The 12229-nt window shown below is 38.9% G+C and overlaps 1 protein-coding gene across 4 annotated transcripts in view; it reads right to left on the reverse strand.

Moving 5' to 3' along the window:
- Positions 1 to 767: 767 nt before the first annotated feature.
- Positions 768 to 12229, reverse strand: part of KIF21A (kinesin family member 21A) — an 86888-nt gene continuing 75426 nt past the window's right edge. For all 4 annotated transcript variants that reach the window (XM_071423886.1, XM_071423885.1, XM_071423883.1 and 1 more), the window contains 6 exons: positions 11172 to 11352; positions 10657 to 10821; positions 9844 to 9961; positions 6774 to 6944; positions 3778 to 3977; positions 768 to 2017 (listed from right to left, as the gene is read on the reverse strand). In XM_071423886.1, the coding sequence (XP_071279987.1) occupies positions 1924 to 2017; positions 3778 to 3977; positions 6774 to 6944; positions 9844 to 9961; positions 10657 to 10821; positions 11172 to 11352 (929 nt within the window). In that variant the 3' untranslated portion in view covers positions 768 to 1923. The remainder of the gene's footprint in view (positions 2018 to 3777; positions 3978 to 6773; positions 6945 to 9843; positions 9962 to 10656; positions 10822 to 11171; positions 11353 to 12229) is intronic.

The raw sequence follows: 12229 nt of genomic DNA on the forward strand, positions 1-12229 counted from the left end.
ACACAATATTCACATGAGTATTGCCCACACAGCCATGAGTGTCCAGCCCCAAAAACAGGGGTCGCCAAGCTGTTGGTATCATTTGTGTAGCTTGGCACAACACCTGCTGGGCCAAGGGGAACAGGAACCCTCCACCAGGCACAAAAAGCCTCTCAGGTGAGTTGTATGTAAATCCACTCTCCACTGGAATTTGCTCAAGGTTGTCCCATAGTGCCAAATCATTTGTGTCTATACCCTTTGAGTAACTAAAAAGCATGATAGACAAACACTAAGTGGTAGTGCTGCTGCTTATTTTAACTAATTTATACTTTGTTTTTAACCAATATATATAATTGATTGCCTGTCTCTATCAAAACTTGGAACACATTGGTAACCTCAAATTGCAAGCAGTATTTTCATCTCCTTTCAAGCTGAGCAGAGAAGGAAGTAATTCCTCCAAGATCATCAGTAAGAGGCATCAGCACTTTTCCATGTTTCCATGCAATAAGGGAAGAGAGGTGTCATCTCATAGGAACAGGAGTCACCTGCTTCATTGTATGTCTGCACTATACTAAGTGTGATGGAATCCCCCTAGGGTTCCTAAGTACTGTAAAAACACAAATAATGGCCAAGGAGAACACAGACATGGGATACAATGGGATATATGGGCTATGGTGCTCAGCAAGCTACTCTACTGCACTGTGTAAAACTGTGGGTTTAAATTCAACACCTTTGCAAAGGAAGTGAATTTTTTGTGAGGAAGCATGATGGACAAGGCAAAAAAGCAGTTCACATTCACATCTTTATTTGTTACCTACACAAGCTATAATTTACAGACTGATATTTTCTGAAAAATAAAAACAAAACAACCAAAAAAACCTCAATATCCAAACACTGTTTCTTAATCTACATAAAATTTTAAAATTTGCAGAATTTACAAATTAATATTCAGAGCAGTTGGGTAAATTATACATCCTCCCTCAATATCCAGGTTCCAAGAGCTTTAAAAGTCATACAGGCACAAGATAAGATATTTTCTTTATACAACCATCTATTTACATAGCTTTTCCCAATAAACGTGGTTCAGTTCTCAAAGTAACTGCCAAGGTTTGCAAAACAGTGTATTTAAAATACATTTAGCAGCATATAAAATTAGATAAAAAGGAAAGACAAATTGCTTAAAAAAAAGAAAATGTGAGATGATAGAAACAAATCCGTAAGAAAAATAGATTAAGATATATTTATCATGACATTATGAACATCTAGTCATTGCAGAACATAGGCAAAACACAAATAAAACACAGCCATTTGTGGGCATTTGAGTTCTAGTCCTGAGCACAGAGTATACACAGCTGCACAACTTTGGTCAACACAGATTATATGCTATCAACACACAAATCATATGGCATTTGCTGTTAGCAGGATACAGCCATGTCAGGTAGATGTACCGTTAACAGCTTCTTCCCATCTATTATTCACTCCACTTTCCTAACAACAGTGTAAGTGACCTTTAAAATCTTCAAACTGCCTCTCATGATCAAAGGTTTATTCCTGGGACACGTTCCTTCCCCTGTTACCCTAAAATGCAAAACAGCTGATCATACTTGTGAGTGAAATACAGCAGAGCACTTTTGTTATATATTTCGGGTTATAATTTTGAGATGGTCATTAGAGAAGATTGAATTCCAGTTAATTTAAACTGCAAGTATTACATATGCACACAAATTCAACCATAATATATAGAGATACACGTGACTGTTGAGACTCAAGCATGTTACCAAGAGGTTATTAAATACAGTACATATTTTAAGGACAGCAGGTCTAGTGGAACAGTTCACGCATTTTCAGTCCATTCCAGTCATCAGTGTTTAACTACTAGACATGCAGCAAACTGCATAGAGTGCACCTCAAATTGATCAATGTATTCCTTTATCCCCTGTAATTTCAATTACTGGCAAGATCTTCATTTGCATCTCCTGTATCTGAGATCTGTCCATCTATTATATTCCGAGCTTTCCAGATCCTCACAGTGCGATCACTGAAAACCAAAACAAAGCAGTATTAGAGCACTGTGATTACACTGGGGAGGGAGAGAGGGCCAAGGGGGGGCCAGGGACACTTCCTTAAAACCTTGAGTGCCTTATTCAGAAAGGTATTGTTGGCAAAATACCAGCTCTTTAATGGACATGCAAGGGTTATTCCATCTCCAGGAGACTTCGTAATTTAACATGTACAACACTGAAGATTCCCTAACCTTATCACAGCACTGGCTATGACCTTTAGCCATCTAAGAGTGTATAAAGACTTTATGCCTAAGAAAAGTAAAGAGGTGTCAGTCTGTCATAAGTAAAAAAAGCACAAAACTACAAGACAATTTGAAGTCCTAACTCCCCAACGAACTCCCCAACAAAAAATACCCAACAAACCCAAACCCATTTGCAAGGTGCTAGATAGCACATACCAGTGAGCTGATGTTTAGAAGCCCAGACTGTAGTTATGTACTTTTGGAAAAAAATCACTATTTACACAAATTTAAAGTATGTGTAAATAAAATATCACATAAAATGTATTACAAAACGCTGTTATAATTTGGAAGTAAAATAAAGAGTTAGTCTTGTTAAATAGCAATTTATTCCATGAAAGGGAAGTTATGAATTTCTCATAAACATTAACTTGAATGACTAGCCAACACTGATTCATATATTCCTCACAACCCCCTCAAAGAAACCAGCAGGCTGAGCAGAGTTGTGACAGTTAAAAGTGTTTTCTGTGCCTTCATTTCACTGTAAATTGTTAGGAACCATCTAAATTTTTTAGACCTTAAGCCCACTGCTAGAAATACCAAAAGACTGACATTTTTTTAATGACAAAAAAAAAAAAAAAAAGAATTTCAGATGCATGTATGTTCTAAATGGATTAATAAGTTTTAGGCAAACAGAAACATGAGCTTTGATTTCTCCACCCCTACCTATTAGTGATTAAACATAAAACCTGACCACCAAATATGAAAACTTGGCAATTTTGAAATCCTGCTATGATTCAGAAAGACCTGCTTGTAATTCAGAAGGCCAGAAGCTTCCACAATTGGCACAAGAATGCAACACATCCTTTTTCACAGCTCCTGTGCTCAGACTACACCACAAAGAGCTCTGTTGCCATCTCCTGCATATTTTCCATAACAAGGTACTTTTCTTGGTCAATTCCCCTGAGTTTCAGGTCCTCAATTTGCTCACTTTTACTGAGCAAACAAATATTCAAATCGAGGTGTTTACAGGACAGTAGGATGGCTTGCAAAGCTTCTGCTGTATGCCAGCACTTAAACCAAGCACAAACCAACAGCCATGTGCCATGGCTTTTAGGAGAATTTGCACAGGTAAGGAATGAGTTTTACCAGGAAATAGTCCAACTGTAGAGACAAGCTTATCAAGTTCTCAAGTACTGCCAAATTCTCCCTGCCATCCTGTAGATCAGTGGTCTCCAAACTTGTTTTGATCATGCACCTCTACCACTAAATTTTTTTAAGCCCACACTGCTGTGTATATTTATTAATTATATACACATACCACTGAGTTCTGATCATTTATTCCAGCACCCCAGTGGATCATGTTGTGCATTCTCTGGGGTGCAAGCACCCCACTTTGGAGATGGCTGTGATAGATATTAGCACTGAGGGGCATGGACTGGACATGGTCTCCTGATGCTTTCTAGGAAGTGAGTTACACATGTCCTAAACACATGTGCGTGGACAGAATTCTAGCAGGAGACACAGAAAAGAAAGATGCATGGAGAAGAACTCACTCTGCTGCTGTAAAAATCTGGCTGGAGTTGGTGCAGATGGCATTTATTGGGCTGTCATGTCCCTTCATCTCCCCAATGGGTGCAAAGGTGTCCACGTTCCAGAGCTTGAGGGTGCCTCCCCTGCAGCCGCTGAGCAGAACCGGCATCCCGGGCACCAGGCCAAGAGCACAAACCCAGTCCTTATGAGCATTGGGGATTTGCTGAAAGAGAGAAGGCACACAAGTCTCACAGGGCTGCAGAACATTCCAGAGGAACAAGCACAGAAGTGGAAAAATCCCAAGTTGTAAGCCTGATTCCTTGTCCTGCAGCAGTTTTGCTACGTGGCTCTGGGTGGATTCTGCACCTTTAGAGCAAGGACAGTGCTAACTTCCAAGAGTGTTTTTGTGAAATAATACTGCAAAACAAGAAGAAAATCTAATATGCACAATTGACCTAATGTGGAACAGAAATCAGTTTAGGATAATGCAAAGTCTGCATGTTTTCTAATGCATTTTTGAACATATGGTCTCTGTATATGTTTCAAGTCTCTATAACTGCTATAAAACACATAAAAAGAAAATCCAAAGAACTGCACAAAAATACACCAGGAAGACAGAAGCTGTGTTTGCCTTCTTTCTTTCCTCTTTTCCTACTACACATTATACATTGATTTTGTGATGTTGCACTTCACAGAAACACATTAATTCTTTATTGAGGAAGGACACTAGCATTTTAGTTCTCATTCAGAAAGCAAAATGCTGCACAGACCAGCTGAGAACCACATCCTTTTGTTGTTCTCACAAATAAATACACGGGGAAAAACAAAAATATGGGGAAATAATAGCCAAAATTTGCTGTCTTTTGGGGATACCAAATGTAGCTTTTCTCTAGTTCAGTTTGGTAAGAATTGCTTTGCCTTGCTGCATTGCTCATAATGGAGTACATTCAGCTTTCTAGGAACTTACCTTGGTGTTTCATTTATAACATACACAGCTACAACAGCACTGGTAATCTGAGTCTGCAGCACTCCATGAAACTGGGAATGGCAGGGGGATGGGGTGGTTGTGGTTCTTATAAATCCCAATTCTGTCACAGCAGGGTTTTGTGACTTGGGATGTGCAACACCAAGTGAAGCAGATGATCTCCAAATTCTTTTGAATAGCATGCTTGTTAAGGGATTTTCATTAATTACAGAGGATCAAACCTGGTCAACATGTGTATGCCAAACCAGAACCTCTGATGCAACATTAGCATTTCTGCTGTAAAGCAGCTTGGCTCTGTTTCAGGGTTTGGTCGCTGGGTAGATAAAGGAGAGCAGCTGTTCAGTCTGCAACCTTGGAGGTTTTGAAAACTCAGCTGGGCAAGGCCTTGAGAAACCAGACCTAACTACAAAGTTGGCCTTGCTTGAACCAGCAGGACAACTTTACATTGTGTGACCTCCAGTGGGCCCTTCCACTCTGAATTATCACATGATTAGCAAAGCAACAGCATTTCTCATTCCCTATAAAAGACAATTAATAAAAATTACTTCTATTCTGTCAAATGCTTCAGTCTCACCTCATTGAAAAACATTCAGCATTTTATAGAAATGAAAAGAAAGAAGTGTGAGATTATTCTTTTCAAGTTCTAATTTTCAAACCAACAAACAGGGGAAGGCAAGGTAGAGAATCATGCCCATATACCAAAAGGAAAACAAGGAAAGTGATATAACTAGTCCAATTTACATACTTATTCACCCCTGATCCTGTATTCTTTCTGATGTTAAATTAATTGCAATAGCAAAAATGCATATTGCATAATTTTTTAATGAGCCTAAAATGCAAGAGTGAAGACACTCCTTAAAATTTTAATGAAGTCACTCTGAGAAAACAAAATCTTTCCAGTCCCTATGATTTTGGTACAAGATCCTTAGCACATTTTTCTGGACAGAGAGATGTGAGGGCAGATGTCCCAATACGGGCAAGTGAAGATTTTCTGTAAGATGCCAAATTTATGAATCCTTATTTTAACTGCAAAGTCTTTGTAGTATTCTGAAAAGGAACTGGCACTGAACTGGATGATTTTGAATGAAAGTCAAGAAAGTTTATATATTTATGGAATACTAATTATGCCCATATATAAATTTTCTTTTTAAAGTAGCTAGTCCATTATTTTCTCATGTCCCAATACTTTAAAATTTTATTTGTTTCCTTGCTATCAGTCTACATATTAAATGCATGCTCCTCCTTTCTGTAAAACTTACTGCAAAACCAGCACTCTCTTCTGGTATTTGTTTTTCTGCCTTCCAGTTCTTGGTCAGTCTCAAGTTAAATAATCACAACTATATCTCAAGAACCTCTCATAAGCCCTAGAAGAACAGACCAGCTTATAGCAGGTAGGCAAAAAGCAAAGTTCTTCATGCCAAACAAATTGCAATTTCCCTGGACTTGAGGTCCTTTTACACCCACTCCCTTTTTTTCCTTTTTACATAAGGAAAAACATACAGCAAATGTGTTCTGACAGCAAGTGTTATTGTGAGTGTGTTGTATACAGAACATAACACCTGCACTGTATAAGGAGATGATCTAAGGTCTAAGACTGGGTGGAGTGAGATAGGCTGTAAAACCTCTTCACAAGAAAATATTTTGTAGCCTGATCTAAAGTATTGTTTTTCATTCATGAGTTCCCAATCCAAACTTTACTAACTTGTCAAAGACAAGTATCCAGTGATTCCAGTCACAGATGAGGCAAATGCTGCTTTTATTCTGAAGCAGAAAAACAACCCCCATGTACTCAGAGCTAAAACAGGATAACCACTTCACCAGAATTTCCTGATGCTACATGCACAGAAGAGAAAAGCAACTGCATGTAAAGATCAAGTACATTATTGATTTCTTTCTTAGTCAGTGCTCTATGCCTTCCCTATTAAAAGCACCAGTGTCTATGTGAATAGTCATTGTATGAGCCTGAACATTTATAGAGCCTGAAAACAGTTCTACAGCGTGACTGTCACAGCAGCTGCATGATTTTTTCATTACCTGAAGAAGATCTTTTTGAGACAAATCCCATTTCTTAATTCCATTATCTCTTGAGCCACTAAAAAGGTTATCTCCCATAATAGCAAGTGCTTCAATGCCATCATAATGAGGAGGTTCAAAATTGTGTGTAGGACTCACGCTTCCAAGAGCCCCTTCAGTCACATCAAACATCTAAAATAAATAATACAATACGTTATATGAAATTTTCTGCCATCTAACCTGCTTGAAAGTCATGCAGCAAACAACTTCAGGGAAAAAACTTTTTACAGTCTTGTTACAGGCCACAGTATCATGATGTATATTTGACAGAATTTATCTACCAGAACCACTCCTTTCTCCCCTTCCACCTCTTGCCTGAAGTGGGAATACTCCACTGACTTCAGAGAAGACTGCTCTGGGAAGAATTACTACTACTTGAATATCATATACACAGCAGCTTCACAGGAAGGGCCCATATGTACCCTGTGTGGTGGGCTAGAGAAACAAAGCTCATGGGTGAGTTTGGGAAACATAACTCACTCTGGGAGAATTGCACAGCTAAGTCGCTTCAGAAAGAGGCATTAATATGCTTTTCTGGACAAGTTGTTTTGGTAAGGGTTACATACTATTACATACTGATGCTTTTCATGTACTAGACACACCTCTCTCCTTGTCTGTGCTCCAAGAATGGGGTGTTAAACTCTTTAAGAAAGGTTGCTTTAACAATTTAAGCCATAATCAATCCCATCAGGTTTTTGTTGCTAGAGCTGCAGTGTAAGCAAATCTGATTCATTTTGCATTGTAGGGAACCAGAACTCACCCAGTGAGACGGAGCTGAAAGAACAGATGAGCTGTAACTTTTTAAACCACCAGCTCTGTTTCACAAGAAAATGTCAAACTTTATCCTCTATTATTTGCTCTTTATTGGCCTTTTAGAATGAATAAACTTGACAGTAGAAAAGGGAGAGCTTGGTAGTGTAAAATAATACCTTGTGAGCTAAAGGTATGTTAAAATACGTTACCACATTCAATTAACATGCATCAGTTCCAACTGTAACAAAAAATTCAGTGATAAACCAGAAAAATCAGGTACCTAGAGATGACTAATATTACTGACTCAGTAGACAAGACAGTAGTTTCCTGTGACATGACAGTATCTGTCACCAGGCCTGGTAGCCCAACAGACCTACCCATGCAGAAAACCACAGATTGTTATGGGTTTAAAATGGACCTTAAAGATCATGTACTCCCAAACCCTCTTCAGTACTAGGGACACCTCCCACTATACCAGGCTGCTCAAGGCCTTATCCAGCCTGGCTTTGATTACTGCCAGCATTGGGGCATCCACAACCTCAGTGGGCAACCTGTTTCAGTGTCTCACCACCTACACAGTGAAGAATTTCATGTTAATATCATAACCTAAATTTCCCCTTTTTCCATCTGTGCCCATTACTCCTTGCTCTGTCACTACAGTTCCTGATGAAGAGTCCCTCTCTAGCTTCCCTGAAAGCCCCCTTCTGATAATGGAAAGTTATGAGGTCTCCACATAACCTCCTCTTTTCCATGCTTAACGGAAGCATTGAGAATTCATAGACAGCTGCACATATAGATCATTTATACTATCCAAAGTAGCTTGAGAATTCTGGAGGCATTCACTTTGGAGAACACACACTACTCTGAAGCACACAGAAATGGCTGAAATATCCCTGGACATTGTAGTGGCGTAAGTCAAGAGGCAGGCAGACTTAGGAGGATTTATGTAGCCTGGCCACAGAAAGGAAGGACAGATAAACTTCTCTGCCTGTTGACAGCTTTGTTTTCCAAAAGCCCTCCCACATCCTTGCTTTTCACAGGAGCTCACAGCAAGACAAACTTGATGCCATGATGCCACATGATGCCACCCTGTTGTTCCCACTGAGGTCCCTCCCTCATTACTGTGCCAGGATGGCAGCTCATAACTAAGCCAATATTCTGAACTGTGCAGAGAAGTAATTCTCAGAGTGTCTGCCTCTGTCTCCCCATTGCCCAAGAATCCCCTGGCCTCTAACCATAGGGACACTGCTGATAGGATTCAAATCCACAGCCCAAACTGTCCAACCTCCCTGGCAGTTTTTTGCATCTGGCACAGTGCCCAGCCAAGCATCCAAGAATTGCAGAATAATACGAAAAAATGAAAGCCTAGCTCAGTGAGAAAGCTCACACAGACTCTGGATCCTGCTCCACCCCAGCTGTGTTCATACACTCTCTACAGTGTGTGAGAAGAACAGAATAAAGAGTATCCCCTCATAACAAGCTGGGGTTTCCTGCCCATTCTCTTTGGCCTCATGTATCACACATTCTTTGCAGTGTGAAGGTCACCTTTACATGATGATCTACAATTTATTAAGTCTGGTGATGTGGGTGTAGCCCTGAGAAACAGGAGCTTGTGGGTTTGAATAGCCACTGGCTGAGGTGAGACAAAAAAAAAACCAAACCAACCAAAAAACAAACAAACAAACAAACACAAAACAAACCAACCAACCAAACAAACAAAAACAACCAAAAAAACCCAACACCCTCCTCCCAAAGAACCAGATTCCACATCCTAGAGTAAATTAATCACAACTCCAAGAAACAGAAAAGTATATTGGCCACCTTGCCTGAGAAGTGCTGACCTGGCTGAGAAGTGCTGACCTTGCTGTCTTCCTCACTTCAGAACGAGCCTGGGCTAAACCCTGGACTCTCTTACGTGAGCAACACATAGGGTTGTCTCTGCTGAAACAATTAGGTCTGCACTCCAAAACAGAGGCACTGACTTAAGATAAAGAGCTAAATGTTACCTAAAAGCAGGTGTTACGAATATTTCTCCAAGACTTTGTACACCTGACATCCAATGTAATGGGGATTAAGAAAAAAACTAAACTGGAGACAACCATGCATCCATCTTCCTCAGTAAAACAAAAAAGACATTGAAGTGGTAAGTATTATGACTGAATATTATTCATGATCCATGACTGGTGAAATAATTTTCATTTTGGCTATCACATTTTGAATGTGTAGTTGTAAGCCACTTCTATTGAAGCCTGCATCCCATGCTGATATGCCAAGTTACCTTTATATAATGATCCTTTGAACCAGTGATAATAAGATCTTGTCCATTGGAGATCTGATCGACAGTAAGGCACATAACAGGACCCTGGTGACCAGTTAGCTTTCCTGTAGACTGAAATCTTTAAGGATAAGAGAAGAAATGAGGATTTGTTAATTTTTCACATATCCAAATGAGTCCATAGCACAGCTTGTGACAAATGGATCGTTTCATTTTCCCTATGTCTTCAGTACTCATCCTATTGTTTACCTATACTCTACTGCTCATACGCATGAATAATTATTAAATCTACATTAAACACAACAAAACCCCTCTACTTAATATAGGAATTAAATACTTAAAATAGAAATTAAAACATTTTAAAGTAAAGATTAATCAGTCCCCTCTTAAGTATTTTCTGTATTTTGAATGCACTCTTTGGGAGCAGGTTCTGTTTGGAAAAGTGTAATTATAGTGCAGCTATCATAACCCCGTATTATATTCCACTGGCTTCCATCATCTCATCAACAATTACTAGTCAGGATTCCCATCCTCACTTCTACAAAAGTGTGTTTTGTAGTGCCTGTCAAACAAAACCTTGTGTTTTTCCAGTCACTTTTACTGAAATGATTCATCACAACCTTAACACATGAGAAAATCATTATCTCAGTAACCACAACAGATGGATTAGCTGATGTGTAATTGATACCATATTTTGCCCAGATGTGGACACTACCATATAGAAGAAATACTACACTGACTGTTTCATATGCACAACTTTGCTGCCTATGCACATGTAACCACCTAAAAACATTCTCTTTGGCTGGTGTTCTGTACCTTTTCAGGTCCCACATCCTCACTGAGTTTCCAGCAGCTGCATAGAGGAATGTGCCAGTTGGATTTAGTGCAATTTGATTGATCTGGTTCTCTCCAGCTGGGATAGCAACTGTTCTGTTAGTACTTCCTGAACACACATCAGCAGGCATAGCCTGGCCTGAAGACCTGAGTAAAAAGAAGGAAAAAAAGGGAAAAAAAAAAAAGAAAAAACCTGAATTCTACAGTTAGTTTGCCATACTTTGTATACTCTCTAGAAACAAACTAATTTCACTGAGCAAAAAAAGGCTATAAGCCAATTATGAATACTAAACATCTGATAAAACTCTATATGCAAATTGTTTTGTGTTCCCATATATTACTGGTGTCCCATACTGACTTAGCCTGAACATGTAAAGAAACATTGCCAACAGTGTACTTATATTACACTGTACTGCAATACTGAATTAAATATAATAAAATGTATCTAAAATCAAGACTCATTTGAATGCTTGGCACCTGAGGTTCAGCATACTCACGTCAAGGTCCGAATGCACTTGGCAGAATCTCTGATGTCCCACACCTTGATATAGGAGGTTGAAACTGTGAAGACCAGGCTTGTGTAGTTGCAATATTTAACAGAAACCACATTATTTGGGTGACCCCCTAAAGACATAATCTCCTGTCCAGTTACCAGATTCCAGACTTTACAGGTACGATCTAAATAAAGACAAACAAAAACGGGGAAAATATTAAGAATAAAAAAAAAAAAACTGAAAAATCTCATGCTTTTCCTAAACTCAGTTAATTTTTAAAAAAGTACATTCATTCATTTGCACTCATACATTTTCCTCCATTTCTGTAGACACCATAGAAACACAGCTAAAATAAGTAGTTCTTTAGAAATACTCATAGGCATCCATCTATTATTATCAAAACCAAGCAAGGTTGATCATTAAATGTGCTTTCAAGATCTGCATATTAGCTCCCAAAGCATTTTAAAAGGTATTAAAATCTAAAGGGAAGTGAAAATGCCGACAATTTAGAGGCTGTAAAGTGTGGATGATCATAGATGAAAAGAAGAATCCAATTTTTAATTCAATAATTCATTATTAAAAACGTAGTTCAGGACGAGTTTTGAGACTTAGCATGGCTGAGTTCTGTCTGCCACAACACAACTACAAACGTGAGAAGGGACCCAAACTCTTCAGTGTTTTGGGGGCCTCTGAAAGTCCCAGCAGAGAGTGCTTTAGTCACTGTTTTGATTCCATAGCAAAGGAATTTAAATACTGCAACCTTTTATGTATTAAAATCCCAAATGCACAGAAGTTTTCAAGAAATCTTCAACACTACTGGCAAGAACAGGAAACTCTTTTTGCTGCACCATGTCTGTATCACTCCAGGTATTTTAGATACACATTTATACTGAAATAAGTACTGGAAGGATGAAGAGAAAGCTTCATGTATAGACTCCAGTTATGATAGCAGGAAGGTAAGTATAGCAAGACCTGTCTGCCACTTTAAAACACCAACTACCAAGATCAAAGATCTGCTGTGCACATGAGAGCTTACTGGAATTTCTGAATTTGTCTGCAAG

Source organism: Agelaius tricolor, unplaced genomic scaffold (assembly GCF_023055355.1).
Source record: "Agelaius tricolor isolate 1412-34295 unplaced genomic scaffold, bAgeTri1.0.p SCAF_3, whole genome shotgun sequence".
Taxonomy (NCBI): Eukaryota; Metazoa; Chordata; class Aves; order Passeriformes; family Icteridae; genus Agelaius; species Agelaius tricolor.